The sequence below is a fragment of the Aplysia californica genome, unplaced genomic scaffold (genome assembly GCF_000002075.1).
Source record: "Aplysia californica isolate F4 #8 unplaced genomic scaffold, AplCal3.0 scaffold00462, whole genome shotgun sequence".
Taxonomy (NCBI): Eukaryota; Metazoa; Mollusca; class Gastropoda; order Aplysiida; family Aplysiidae; genus Aplysia; species Aplysia californica.
In genome coordinates, this window is record NW_004797732.1 from 507,838 (window position 1) to 523,941 (window position 16,104).

The window sequence follows — 16,104 nt, forward strand, 5'->3', positions numbered from 1 at the left end:
CAAATTAATGGTTTTTGAAATATTTGATTGTTTTTAACCGAGATAGACATGCTTTGGACCAATCGGGGGGTTCCAGGGGGGCCTTTAGAATTAGATCTAGATCTCTAGAATCTAGAAGAGAGAGAAAGAAATGATGAGGTTCGTCGTCATGCTCTAACTCTAATAACTAATCTATCTAGATTCTATATCTCTATATATCTCTAGATCTATATATATAGATCTAGAGATATGGAGATATAGATCTAGATTCTAGTGCTGCACACAAGCAAGCCGCAAAGAACAAGACAAAATAGAAATAATAATAAATAGATCTTCTATATCTATATCTAGATCTAGATGTAGATGTAGATCTAGATTATAGATCTAGATCTAGACTCTAGATCTATATATAGATTTTCTATATATAGAATGTCATGATGATAGAATAGAATCTAGATTGGTAAGATTGAAGAACACCGGACCAGTGGACTGACTTTGCCCATGTCTCAACCTTAGGAATTAATAATTTTACTGTTTTTAATATCTCTCAATGGAGAATCTCGGACCGGCAGATCTATTCATTAAAATTTTGTCAGGGGGGAGACCCCCCTGAACCCCCCCTCCCCCCTACTCCACCCCAACCACCCGCCCCACCAACCCCACTTTCTCGTGCAATAATGTACGAGTGGTCCGGTATTCTTCAATCTTCCCTCTAGATTCGATTAATATCACCCTGTGGCTCGCTATTCTCACCCCCCTCTGAGGTGTGCTATAGATCTAGCACAACAAGGAAGTCAGAAGTGGCTATTCTCACCCGGGGTGAGAATAAAAATACGATCTAGATCTACCTCTCCCCCCGCGTGAGACTTGCCAATGTAGGCTATTCTCACCCGGTGTGAAACAAGACCTGTTTTTCCTCATTTTGGAATAATTTCTAATGGTGTGGATGATCAAATTGATAAAAGCCGAGAAAAAATTACGTTACAGCTCAAAGGTTTAAGCTAATTTGATCGTCTTCAAAGATGCTATGGCTATTTCACTTTTCGAATCGAGCCGAACTACGGGAGTCGCCATTTTGTTTTGCCCGGAAGTTCTCGCAAGATCTACTCCTTCCCCCCTCTGTCTCTTTCTGAGAATAGAGTAATCGTACCGGTTCGGGCAGCACGTTTTTTTTTTGCTGTCGGGCACTGGAGTACAAAAAGATCGTTTAAAACTTTGTTTTCAAATCTAGCCCCGAAAGAGTGGCACACAAACCTAAAGCAACCTCCCTTACTTTCTTTGAAACAACAGTTACGGCGATATTTTGCTAAGAATAGTCCTTAAGACAGCTTTTTCTTCATCGACTGAGCATAACAGCGCGAAGCTCTTTCCCCGGAAGAGTTAACATTGGTTGTGGATGAAGGAGCCTGTGACCTAGATTCTACGTTTTGGTAGACTCTGAAGGCTGGAGAGTTATTTGCATCATGAGGCCCTGTCAAGGATGAAAGAGAATTTGCCGTTTAGTCTCGCCGTTTTTGCCCAAAGTGGGGGTGCCCGGATTGTAACATAAAATCCGTAGTTTCTCATCCTTCGGGCACATAGATAATATAGAGCCAATGGTTATATAACAAAGAATAAAGAATTTACACATGTGCATAATTTAAATAATAGTAGAGTCAGATACAGCATATTAACTCAGTCAGACACCAGTGTAATAGAGTCAGATACCAGTGTGTAATACAGTCGGATATCAGTGTAGCAGAGTCAGATACCAGTGTAGTTAAGTGAGCCAGATGCCAGTGAAGTAGAGTCAGATACCACGTAGTAGAGTGGGTCAGATACATACTCATTAAAATGGCTATAAATGGGGAATACCACTTTAGACAAACTATCATTGTCCAAGTGTTGAAAACAAACATTAAAAATCATGTTATTAAGCTTGCAAAGAAACAAATGTGATAATAATTGAAAATGACCGAATGTCAAAATACTGCCCGAATCCATGAGAAAACCAAAAAAATGTGACTGAACACGTAAATAAATCGGGCGTCACTTTTGCACCCAGTAAGGGCCTCAAATATGAGAACAAGCTGAAACAGGTCATTCCTAGGGTCATCCAATCACAGGGCTTCCTGTAGCTGGTTTCGGTTTGTCTCTAGGGCAAGGCAGATAGGAGATTTAAAGCTTTAAAGTCAACGTGCCTGTTTTCGTCCTAATTTTGACCGAACCGGTAATTTTACTCTACTGTCTATCGGTGTGGACGATCAAATTGACCAAAACGAAGTTAAAAATTATGTGAAAAAACAAAACTAAATTAATTTGGTTGTCTGCAAAGATGCTACGGCTATTTAACTTTCCGAATCGAGCCGAACTACGCGGGTCGCCATTTTGTTTTGCCCGGAAGTTCTCGCGCTACTCCTCTCTCTCTCTCTTTCTCTCTCTCCACTGCCCACAGCAAAATTGCACACTTTTAGGCTAACACTAACTAGTAGTAATAGATCTAGAACGTTTGTTCACAACACAGAGTTCTATAATTCTGTTATCACAGTGTAGAATTCTGTGGTTCAGGGTGAACGCTTCACTGGTTGGCCTAGGCTATAACGGTGAACGCGCACCGGGTGAGAATAGCCAAAAGACTCGCCTGCACTATTCTCATCCTGGGTGAGAATAGAGGTGGCCCTAGCACAAACACACACAGAACAGCACAGAGGATAGGCCTAACTTATAATTGTGTGTGTGTGCGAGAGGGAGAGAGAGAAAGAGTGCATGTCTTCGTGTGTGCGCATGCTCGCAGAACGAGGGAGAGGGGGCGGCGGGGAAAGAGAAGGACAGGGGGAGAGAGAGAGATAGGGGCCTAGTAGATAGACAGAGAATTCGTTACAAGTTATTAAAAATCTGGGTCCCGTCTGTTTAGACTTGGCATCATGCACACAGAGTAGGCCACCTGGATATCGATACTGATTTAAATAGGCCTATTGGGTTCGGAGTGTCTTCGTACACGGTAACCGGGCACCTAGTCTCACCTAGTAGGGCCTAGTCTCAGTATCTACGTACACTGTAACTGGGCACCTAGTCTCAGTATCTACGTACACGGTAACCGGGCACCTAGTCTCAGTATCTATGTACACGATAATCAGAATGAAAATAAATTTAATCAATATTTGTCCTGTGCTGTCACTTTCTGGGAAAAAAGAGTCATACAAGCGTCTTGTTGCGCTCACCATCGTGACCAGTCAGTGAACCTGTGTGTGTGCATCACATTGTGAGTACTGGTTGGGGTCACCAAAGTTCATTCAAAGTCTGTGTGCTGCGAAGTAGAGGGCTCCGGAATGGGGGAGATTATTGATTTTTTTTAGTGCCCTATTCAGTACGAACAGCTGCTGGAGGCTATTCGTACTCAAATGCCAGTGCGCGTGCGCAATCACCGATTTGCGGTACAACCGGTACAAACTAAGGTAGGCTAGGCCTAATACACTGCGTTTCACGTAGATATTGAGGCTACATGCCCAGTTACCATGTACGTAGACATTGAGGCTAGGTGCCCAGTTACAGTGTACGTAGACACTCCGTATTCGGTATCGATGTTTTATCAGCAGATCTAGCCTACGCATAATGAGCACTAAAATTTGGAATAACATAATCGAGAAGTAGAATGGCTGTTTGACACAACGATACCAAGATAGTTGTCTTGTGTTCTTTCATAAAGGCGGGAGCAGTATCGGTTACTTTTGCGGCACTACACAAACCTGTTGGAAGTTGCCCCAACCTATCCAATGCACCCACACAGATGCACTGATTTGAAGGCTAAACTGCCATACTTTTTGCTGCAGAACACACATATGGCCACTAAAACCCCTGCAAATCAATTGTTTTAAAGTAAATGTCAGATCAATTAAATTGCCAGAACATCAATTGTGAAATGCAGGGGGCCCTGAAACCCCCCGGATTCTTTTAGGTCAGGGGGGGGGCATGCCGGCGCTTTTTCAGTCCCACCCCCCTTATTTGGGCCTAGATAGAGATCTTTAATATGTTTGATGCGGGATGATGGAGAGATATCAAACCTAACAACTACAACCCCCCCCCACACCATATTTATTAGGCCTAGATCTAGGTCAGCGGGGCAAGCCCCCCTGAAACCCCCCTACTCTTGGGGTCATAATCGGCGAATAATAATTGGGGGATGGAAACTACCGAAAAAACCCGGCATGCCTCCCTGAAACCCCCCATGTTGTTAAAAACAAGTCAAATTATTACTTCGCCATTGGTTGCACTGTACGAGTAATATAGGTCTATTTCTGTTTTCAAACATCAATAACTATTGATTTGCGGCAAAACTGTAGGCCATATATTCGTGTTCAGCATGCAAAATACTACTAGAAAAAAAGTATATGAAACGTGTACATAAGACGAGTGCATGAGAGTTAAAAAAATTTTTTTAAACCTTCTTTTATCTGTTCTCAGTTTCCGCCTTCACCCTAAGCCTAGTTTCTGTTTCACACTGAGGAAGCAGACGACTAGATTTAGATTCTAGATCTATGGAATATCGTCCTCACAATAATCATCATGTTGAAGGGTGCAAAATTTTATTCATCCTGTAGGAATTTCAACAGAAGTAGAAAGAATTTGAGGACGAACACAAATGTTCTTCCGTGGTAAAAAATTCAACCAAATCTACGATACCTATGCCGAGAGAGATACCTATTCCGAATGCCTGCTTTTAAACAATTTTTTTTTTTACTATGCATTACATACAGATAAGAAATGGGACTCTGGGATTCATTACTAGCCTGCTTCAGCCAAAATCCAGTTATAACCAAAACTGTTGTAAGAGGGGCCCACTTTGTAATATATGTGAAGCCATCAGTGGCGGGGCGTGGTGAAGGGCTAAAGGGCTTGAGCCCCACCCACTCTCACCCCCACCCCCCAACTCTTTCCCTCCGTAAATGAATGTTTCTTCTAATAAACGAGATAATCAGTTGAAACAGTTAGAACTGTTTCAGAATCTTCTGCCTCCGCCTTTAGTTGCATGCAGTGAAAACATACGCTTGCTCATTTATTCAATCACTGTAGTCACCGCTTACAACAATAGTAACCTAACAGCCAATCAAATGTGTTAAGGGCTCAGCAAAGGATGAGTCCATTCCCACGGTCCTTTCTTAATGAAACTCTCTTTTTGAAAAAAGGTAAAAGAAACAAACGAGAGCCTGCGGAAACTGTTGTTAGAGAGGGCTTGTTCTCTGCCAGCCCAGACAATTGGGAAAAAGTTCATGACACCCTTTCCCCAGAGACCCAGTAACCAAAACACGCTCATGGGCCCTTGTTTTAGGAATGCCTTGCTTTCTGCGACCCCTCGACCTAATCCAGTTACTGTTGTGTGTGCGTTTGCATGTAAATTAATTAATTTTTTTGAAGTGTTTTACGGCGCTCGCAACTGTATAAGGTCATATGAGCATGTTTGTGTGTGAGTTTGTGGATGAAACATACTCACACATATCTGGAATATCCTCTGAACCGAGGAAATCTTACCTTTGAACTCTACCTACCCTGATTTCTCAGCCCCACCCACATTAAAAACCCCCCACCGCCACTGGAAGCCACTATTATCCATAGCATGTGCTTCTGTCTAACGCTCACTTCTCCAAGTCTGATGTTCCCAATGTTGAAAGAATAGCAGGAACCCATAGTATCGGTCAAATGGACACATTCAGCATGATTAAATCAGACGGGGCCGATTAATGGTGGCACCATTATCATTATGTCATATTAGTCTCAGTTTTGCCTCTTCAAATTTGACCTGAAAGTCCATGATTAGAGCTTCACATCCCCCTGTCATCATTGTCTTGTTCCAGTACTTTGGATTTTTTCCCCCCTGTTGTCTCCATATATAGACTGTGGGTTTCTAAAATAATGTGGGTTCTGTTTGTCAAAAACTTTACTCAAAGTAAACGTGTTTGTGCAGGTTCTGGTCTTGGCAAGGAGGAGCATGGCCGAGCAGATCCCATTAAAGTCACTCTGAAAATGGACAAAGCAGGGGTAAGTGATAGTTGATGATTTGCATCTCTTAAAACCTGAATATGATATGCACCAAAAATGTATAGTTGTTAACTACCCATGTATTTATATGCTAGTTGAATTGCACTTCAATTTTGTGATTTTGTCCTCAAAGTGCAAACATTTCATGATACTTCTTGGAGTTTCCGGTACCGTGAAACTCACATTATTCACTGATCTCAGACACACCAAAAGAAGGATTCCTCTGTTTTGTTTTTGTAGGTTATTTATTTATTTTTTTAAATATTTTTTTTTGGGGGGGGGGTGTCGTCCTTTAAATTAATAAAATATTTCATATCCACACAACATTTTATTGAGCTAACTAAGATTCACTGATGTCACTTACCCGGCAAATGCATCACCTACTAATATGGCTTTACTTTTGGCAGTGAACCATATCTCTACTCTGTTCCCAAAGACGGTCAGTCTCCCAGCTCAATAAACCAGTGCATTTATTGCGTGTCATGCACTACTTGAGGATTAACGGACATTAACTTTTCATTGCACCAAGCTCTCTGTCAACTTTTTGATGGACAATGATAATATAGGAGTAACCGTGGATCAAGAAACGCAAACTAATGAGAAAAGGAACACATGTGCTGTTGAAAAGGTCCATAACGGTCACTCAAGACCACAGAGAATTTACATTACTGCTGCAGAAAGGGTTTAAGTTATGGTCACTTACTAGGCCTGGCAAAGTTAACTGATGTTTTCATTTCATTTTCATGTCACAGTTGCTATCTATCATGTCATCATAAGAGCTTCTTTGCTTTGATGAGGACGGGTTGGCTGAAAATTTTGTTGCAAGCCACTGCTACAAGTAACAGGCTTTGAGGCTGACTTGTGACATAAATAACTGACCATGGCCATATTGGACAGGGACTACTTCAGATATTATGTTGAAAATGCAAGGGTGTCAGGGAACAGAGGCTGATAGTGCGGGTGACTTCTAAGGCTGGTTAAACTGTTCTTGAAAATATCATTATAAAGCAGTAGTTTTGGTGGTGTTCTCTCGCAAAGACAATAACAAAGATGGAATCTTGCCGCCCCCCCTAATACTTATCCCTTCCTGCCCCATGCACGTATATTTTCAACAGTGCCCCAAGAGAGTACTTTATCAGTTTCAGGGGATACTGAATTTGAGCAGTTTTCGAAGTTAGCGTACATAATTAAACTTTAATTTTCATAATATTTGTTCACTTTTTAGAATGCATGCCTCTTTTTCTGAAATACTGCTGTATTGGCAAGAGAGTGCACAAAAGTGGGTGGGCCTGACTGGAAGGGTTAACTGTTCAAATGCTATGTGAAGGGAAGCAACTGGATTATATAGTACCTGATGTATTGATTATGTGAGCTTCACTGTACTCAAACAGGATCTGTCAAGTTATCTGTAATATATTCATGAATTCCCACCCTTGTCCGCTTTTGTTTCATTCGATTATTTTATCAATGTGTAGAGGTAAATTTGTTTCATGTAAATGATGCTTTTCGTGTTGGTATTTTTTATTCCTGGATAGGTGGGACATGATCCTGGGAAAGAATTTACAGATCACTGGTGGATGAGAGCTTTCAATGATGCAGCAAAAAAGATTGGAACAAAAAAACAGGTGATCTTTCTTGGTGACTTTAGTTTTTGATCCCTGATACAGATCCAGTTAGCATTTGCTGTGGAATTATATTTTGACTGTGATCAGATCATGCTATTGTTTCTGCCAGACAATATTTGTAGCTTTTTGTTTTTAAAAACATAAAAATGATCATTGAGTGAGTTTCTTTTGTGTTGTTTCTGAAATGCAGGCTATTTAAGTGTCTACATTTAATCCAACATCAAAAATAAGATAAGGTGATACTTTATTGTCCAAGGGAAATTTTTCTTGGCTGTGCAGGAGCCATTAAAACACATGCAGGTGTACATAGAAGTTGAATTACATAGATCTACTTTCTCTAATTAAGATTCAATAGGAAGAGAAAAGTAAATGGGTATCATTTATAGTTTATTTCACTCTAATGATTATTTATGATTGATGATGTTGTAATTTATGTTCGGAGTTCATGTTTTTTTCTCAGGCTGATCCATCAGAAAGTGCTGAAACAAAGAAAGAAAAAGAGACATCAGACAGAAAAAAGAGGTTTTATGCTCAATTTGTAAAGGTAAGTTTGTGTAACCAATAGACTGTCTATTCACAAGTTTATGAATTACTGTCATCACCGTAAGCAAAAGGTCATACTGCTAGAGATGACTTTGGTCATTTTGAAGACAAAGCACTTAGAGCCCTTATTTTTTTTAACGCTGTACTGAAAGGAAAGATTCCACAAAAAATGGGACAAATTTGTTTCTGATCCAACAGAAACTTGAACCTCGACCTCCATATGTCTGCCACAGGGGGAGACATGACTGAGGCATCTGTATCTCTGCCAATGTTCCACGCCCAGCTTGTGCCTAGGCCCCCAGCCCATCAGACACATGTACTAACAGACATATGTGTGCTGGCCGCCTGTTTGGCCTCTCCCAATGCCAGCTCATAATAAGACACATCTCATCAACGCATGTGTTGGTGTGAAAGAAGATTTCTGATTGGTCGCATGAGATGTATACAATAGTCAAGGCTAAGTGCTAAGTGTATAACGATCTACGGTGCAGGTGCGATTGATGGTCTTCACCCCAATTTGTTACGCAGGCTGAACTAAATTGGTGCTGTCACAATGCAATGGCGCCTTACGACAGGGGCGGGGGAATTTACAGAGATACAAAGCTATATATTTTGGACTGGTAAAGGGGAGGAGCCATGGGATTGGTATATATCTTGAGACTCACAATTAGATGAGTGAAAATTGCATGCCTCATGCTATTGTGATTGGTCATCAAGGTTAACCACTCTTTGCTCACCATAAGTCATATACCCACCCAGGGTCAGTTCATTTCAGAGTAAGGTGAGACCATTTGACTGATTGTCACCATAGAATATCCCCTCATTGCGTCGGCTAAGATCCTATTGGCCTACGATCCCGCATTGTCTTTGCTCTTAAGCACCAGGATCTTGGGCGGAGTGTACTAATTGCGATCATAGTAGATTGAGGCAGGTGTGCTTTTAACATGTACTTCTTTAATCTGAATTGTGCACAAAAGACTAAAGCAACAAATGGGTGAGTGAAAGTATCATTATCATTGAAACAAAAAGCCTTCTGATTTGTCCAATTGAATTCTGTCTTACCTTTGTTTTTATCACTGAGTGTTAGTCTGTTAGGTTACTAGGTTGTAATTTTGTTTTATTTAAAACTTTTTTGTTTCTTTCAGAGTTCAGTTTTGGCTAATGGTGTGGAAGAGAAGGATGAAGATGCAGAATCTAGCAGCGAAGATGAGGATTCCACTCCGCAGGAGAGGTACACAGTTTATAATTATTTTAACTGGGGTCTCTGACTCTGGTGTATACAGCATTTGAAAGTTTACCAGTGTATTAAAAACACAGCATGCTTTTCTTTAACTGTTCAGTATTTTGTCCTACTTATTTTCCACCTCAGAGGACCTCTACTTGTGGCATGATGGTCAAAGTTACTGTCTGGAATACCTTTCGGAATTATCTAAGAAGCCAGATTTTTTTATCCGCTCCGGCTGCATGCACAGCTTTTCTTTGGAAGACACTGAAGATTCAGATGCAGAAAGAAATAAGTACAAAGATAACATTTAGAAGTTTGAAAATGCATACAGTTGAACCTGATCATGACGATCACAGTATTCTTTTGAAAATAAGTACTCTTTTCCTTCCATCTTAAAAAAAGTATCGTCAGTAAACCTCTTGCGGAACCTGCTCTTGACTGCCAGTATTTCAACCACAAAATCTAATTCATAGACTGGTTCTTACTGGGTTTGCCCAGTTTTGTAGGTTTGTGGATGCTAGTTTGCTGAGCTTATTTTAAAAGTTTGTCAAGCCAAGTTCTTGGTGTGGGGGTGGGGGTTGGTTATTTTTTTAAAAATAAAAAATTTTGTGCTGGATTAAATGAACATCTGTTTACTGCATCAGTCATTTCAGTCTGACCCTGTGCCTTGGCGGATCACAGAAGTTTGTCTCTGACCTGGGACTAGTGATGTAGAGAACAGAACAATGACTAGCCTTACTATGGATGTTTTAAACTTTCACTTTTTGATTTCGTACAACAGTTATTAAATGTCTTAATTTACTGTCTTTGTGGAGACTACTTAATTGCAGAGGGAGTCAGCACTATGTTGCAGCTTGGTGGAATCCAGCACTCATCAAAATAATGAAGTTGAAGAAACCGACATTTGTCTGCCTGTAGGGCGATTTTTATCATCATATTTCTTGTTTTGTTAGCTCAGCATCTTTTATGTCGAGTTAAGAACACATTTCTGTATGGATTTTATCAAACTTTGGCAGCCGTTTTGTCGCTGATTTAACCTCTGTCACCAAATGACCCCCACTTCCTTCACTCACAAATATTTCCACTTCTTTGAAAGATAGATGGGAATTTTTTGGACCAAAAGCAAGACAAATGAATAGAGTTTTAAGATGCAACCAATAACACCATATTCCCAAAAATTGACAAGCACCTGATTTCACCGAGGCGTTACACATACTGGATTTCCTCTGCTGCCTTTTTATCTAATAAGAATGTCAAGTGTCAGTGATGTGTGTGAATTATTTCCTTTGCAAGTGTAATGGAATGTTTGGAAAATAGTCTATTACATCAAGTGTCTTATTGTGTTGTTTTTTTTTACATCCATAGACATCTGCTGCATTAAAAGTGTAAATTCTGTAAACAATGTACTTAAATCACAGCTAGTAATTTATTTATATATTTGGCTTTGTATTTCAGTTTGCCTACGCTAGATGACCTTCACAAGTTTTGTGGTGGAGCCACAGGACATAGGTATGGCATGTTCCTTTTGGTTTTGAATGTGTTAAGAATATTTACTGGATGGGCCAATACCTCTCAAATACACAACATGACATGTTTTGTTTGCATTTTTAATTCCATGTGATTATCAAAGGAATTTATCATTCTTTTTGTTACATTTTTTAATACGAATGTTATCATAAAAATTTAGCTGACATCTTTGCATTAAGAAGTGCTTCGTTTTTATTATTTCCATTTGTATAGTTGAATTTACAATATCACGTCCCCAGTGCTTTCTTATCGTATCTCCATTTTTTTAAAGAGTGAAAATGTCACTTCTTTTTCAGCTCACTCTTTGTTATGAAATGTTTTCGCTATTGATAAAAATGGAGATACGAAAAGAAAGCACTGAGGTTGCAATATTGTTTAAGAGATGTACTACTACCATACTCAAACTGAGGTGTGGGTCTAGATTCTTTCCCCAAACTGAGGTGTGGGTCTAGATTCTGTCCCCTTCACATGTACAGTCGAACTTGTCGAAAAGAGCCGCTGATTATGGAAACGAAAAGAAATCATCTTAGACAGACGGTCTTGGAAAGTACAGTAGGTGTCGCATTCAACGAGGTTGCTGGGACTGGCTTGTTGTCCTTGTTGGATCCGACCTCTCGTTGAACGTGAATAAGGCTAAAGAAAGGAAAGGAGACATGTTATTAAAATAATTATTATATTAAACGATGTAGTAATTAAAAGCACTTGTTCCCCTTAATGACGAAAATCTCAAACATCATCAGTGTGCGCGTCTTTGAGCTGTGTTCTGACCGTCATTTCTGCGTTTTAAAATATTTTTTCCTGAACACTTCTCGTGTGGAAACATACTCTCTCACATCTTAGCTTAGATCTACATAAAGTAAAGGCTGGAACTTGGAAGAAAATTTGGAAAAAAAATGAAGGTCTCGACCTAGACCTACCCATCCAGAGTTCATCCAGATTCACACAGCCTGCATCGCGTTCCCACCCACCCCCTCCCATCCCTTCGTTAGGCTAACCCTTGCCCATCCTTTTGGCTTTTAGGCCCATATTACGAGGCACACTAGATCTAACAATACAATGTGTTGGGAATCGAGGATTGGCCATGTGCTTCGCATGAGATGGAGAGAAAAGAGAAAAATTTTCTTCGCTTTTGGGGCCATTAATTGCTTTTATTTGGTTATCGCGACCTCGTTGAAAACGACTGCAGCCTGTTTGCAACCTCGTTGGAACTGACGTACATTTACAAAGAGATATAGAGGAAAAATCTGGGATTAAGGATTGCCTCGTTAGAGCCAACTTCTCGTTGAATGTGACACCCACTGTATTATTTATTATACATCCGGAAAAAACACAAGGGGGGAAGTGGGATGTGGTTGTTGGTACAAGTGTTTGTCTTGGACAAGAGGTCAGTAGAGCAGGTTTGATTGTATATATGGTATTATCCGCTTATATTGACATGCTTTGGGAAGTGGATTTGTGTCGATATATATAAAAATGTTGATAAATGAATATATAAAGCCAAAGAGGAAAAAACAAGGGGAGGTCAGTGGTAAAAAGACATTAGTGCATTTTGGCTGCTATTAACATAATCATTAACATCAATACAATTTGTATTATTCAGGTCAAATTCAACCCATAGACAGTCCAGACTAGTATGAGTTGTCTAGTCTTGATTGGACATGGTCTTCCAGATTATCCCTCAGTCCACATCCCTTTCCTTTCATTTATCTCTCTTCAGGGCAGCAATGTTTGGCTTCAAGATGAAAGGGAAACTGGGCAGAGTTGCAGCTCATGACCGAATGTTTGAGGAGAAATTGAAATCCGACAGTCAGTCTTTGGTCGTTGGTTCTATTGATACAAAGCTTGATGAAACTGAAAGGGATAGCCCTAGTACTGACAAAAAGAAAAAGCGTAAGAAAAGCAAAAATAGGGTGTCCTCAGATGCTGAGGTAGGCTCATCCAAAGTGAATGATGAGAATGTTGACATAGCGGATGATGTTTCGAATGTGAAAACAAAGAAGAAGAGAAGAAAACGAGATCAAGAAGAAAGCTCTTCAAATGAGGCTGCTGTCAAAGGCAAAGAAAACAGGAACAGCTGTGATGATGCTCCAAGGCCTGATGTAGAAAAAAAAGAGACATGCTTGTCTGCGGAGACTATTGTGTGTGCAGATGAATCCGGCTCTAAAACAAAGAGAAAAAAGAAAAGCAAATCAGTAGCGGAGGACCTGCCTGTGACAAATGTCGAGCAGACAGATGATAGTCAGATGAAAGAGAAGACAAAAAAGAAGAAAAGGAAAAATGAAACTATAGAAATAGATGATGAAAGCGCACCTGCCAAGAGTGAGGTGGGGGACCGTCTGAATTCCTCCCAAGATGGCAACTCCTTGGAGGGAGCAGGAAAAAGGACAACAGATGATTGCCCCTTGAGTCTGGAACAGCCAAGTGAAGATCAGATGAAAATCAAGAAGAAGAAGAAGAAAAGGAAACATGAGACAGCAGAAGTAGATGATGAAAGTACACTTGACAAGGGAGAAGTGGAAGGTAGTGTAAATTCTTCATCAAATAGTAGTAAAGTGAGCAAGAAAAAGAAGAAAAAAAAAGAAAAAGAATGATTTGTCAACTGTTTTCATCATGGAATGATTTGTAAATAAAAATACCATATATATATTTATATATATATATATATAAAGACTTATTTGTTTGCTCTTCTTTTGACTTTTTTTTTTTTAAATAGTAGAGGGTTTTATGGCTCTCGCAACTGCATAAGGTCATATGAGCGCCAAGGGGTGGGTGTCGACAGAGGTCTTTACAGGGAATCAGACTTAGACTGCTCTCCTCTCTAGCTTCAACAGCACAAGGTCTGCTTCGACTATCAAGGCACCCCAAAATAGCAGGTCACAAGAGAGTGACCAACATAGAAGTAGAGGAAAATGACAATAGTAAGGATCAGGAAAGAAAAGGCAGCAGCTCCCTGTTGTAGATCAGGCACAGTTATGAGCGTGACATGAGTCAGCCCATTTACAATTATTATTCTACTGTGCTTGAACGAGAAATGTCCATCCTTTGGGAATGGCCTAAAGACACTTCAGTCAGTGGCACTGCCCCGGGGGGTACTTACTTGTTTGCTTTTCTTTTGACTTTGTATACAGATAATAGAGAGATACCTGTTACATTGTATGGCGTGGTCTGAATCAGAATTATTTAGATTGTTTCTTTAAGTTGACTCACACTTGACCTTGGGTAATGGAGGCCCACCCAAATGTGGTACAGAGTTCTACACACATATAGGCTACTGGCTCTGAACACGACTTCAGCATTCACTCTACTCTGCCTCCAACTGGAAATAATCCTGTTCCCACGTATGGTGTTCCTAGATTGCCTTCCACGTGCAAAACCCACCACTGAAAAAAATGAAATGGATTTAAGTTTAATGCCCCTATCAACACAATTAGGTTACATGTATTTAATTTAAGAGGTGGACCCACCACTGGCCAAGCTGCACAGTGTAAATTTGTACATTTCATCCCCGGGCTGTCTAGATGTCCACATGTACCCATATGCAGAGGTCTGCGAAAATTGAGCGGAGCGATTTCATTTTATCTTGTCAGACGAAGGTGAACAAGCTAAATGTAGTGATATTGAAAGGTGCATCTTTCACTTTGATTTTGATAGAGCTTTGGGAGGGTGTTAAAACGGAAAACTCTCAAAATTTGGACTTAAATGGATTGCTTTTGACAGATACTATGTGAGGCAGCGTGGTGAAGTCGCTCGTCAAAATAATGAAACTGAAGAAACTGGCATTTTTCTGCCAGTTTTGCATTTTATCAAATTTTTATTTTTCGGCTTAGATCTAATTAATACCGCTGTGGTCCAGTTAAGAACACATTTCTGGGTGGGTTTTACTGAAAAATGATTAAAAGCACAACAAATGTAAGTTTTCAGTTTACGCAGACTATCAAGTTATGGAAATAACCAAACTTTGGCAGCCATTTTCTCGGCAATTCTATCTTTGAAACCAGGCGGCCTCACCTTCTTCGATCTCAAATATCTTGACTTCTCTTCAAGACAGATGGAAATTTTTTTCACCGATAGAAATGAAAGACAAATGAACAAGCTAAGATGATACCAATGACTCCAAATGCCCAAAAATTAACACTTGCCTGACTCCACATCCTGACACGTTTTTTTCTTTTGACTTATTTTAAGGGTGTCCTTTTCTCTCTCCAAACTGTTGCATGGTATGTTTGTATGATGGGACCTGCAATCAAATGCTATACTTGAAAGCAGTCGGTTGAATATTGCCCTGTGGGGATTCCAACCAGGGTTGAACACTCAAGTCCAGCATGATAGTCTACACCAACAGTACACCAGCACACTCTTGTGTTTACCATGTTGGTGTACACATGTGCATACAGTGTGTCTGCAGCAGGATGCATTAACTTTTTGTCCCCTAATCTTTATATCTCTCAAGAGGCATAAATCATAAAAGTACAAGGGTTGAGAATGTTGACTTGAGCTGATGGTAGTGGTAATATAGTGTTAGTGTTGGTATTGTTTGTTAGGCCTACTTTATATAAGTTACGTATGGTGCTGGCTTCAAACGCTAAATTATCGGATTTATATATTCATACACTTCATTAATTTTTTTTACTGTTTAATACTATCCCCCAATAACGGGGAAATGACTCAATGTCGTCAGTCACTTACACACTGGTGGACATGCACGCCAGGCATGAACAGACTGAACCGTCTCCTCTCCATAAAAAATCGTGTTGTTTCTGTTAAAAATATTTCAAAGAATAAACTACCCAAAAAATTAACATGAAACAAAAAACAACTCAAAAGTGCATTCTTTACGTTTTATAGAAACATGTAGGCTATATTACAATTACAATGTTCAGTTTTGCTGTGCGGTAGATCTTAGAAGACTTCGTAAAACACAGCACTCACTGAAAATACAATGGACAGACAGAAAAATGGATGAATCATGGAGGAACATTCAACTCGTTCATCTTGTAGTAAAACTACCGCACAAAATGAAACAACAATGGGACATTGGTCTGTGTTGTGTATACATTGTACCGGGTACTGCTTTTTTTTTCCCCTCTAAAAAACTGCAAATTAAGTAGGCCTACTACTGTACAGTACAGAGTATAACACGGATAGCTCAAATTCGTTGGGACCGGCCTTCGCAGTTCGACGGATACATGAACA

At 40.0% G+C, this 16,104-nt stretch overlaps 1 protein-coding gene across 1 annotated transcript; it reads left to right on the top strand.

Annotated features, from left to right (window-relative positions):
- Positions 1–5,917: 5,917 nt before the first annotated feature.
- Positions 5,918–13,538, top strand: LOC101862823 (G patch domain-containing protein 4; the record flags this gene model as incomplete). The annotated part of the gene is given in 6 exon segments (XM_013086391.2): positions 5,918–5,991; positions 7,527–7,616; positions 8,077–8,160; positions 9,305–9,390; positions 10,840–10,893; positions 12,629–13,538. Coding segments are annotated over 6 exon segments (1,262 nt in total), but the record flags the coding sequence as incomplete, so codon positions are not given.
- Between the last annotated feature and the right edge of the window lie 2,566 nt (positions 13,539–16,104).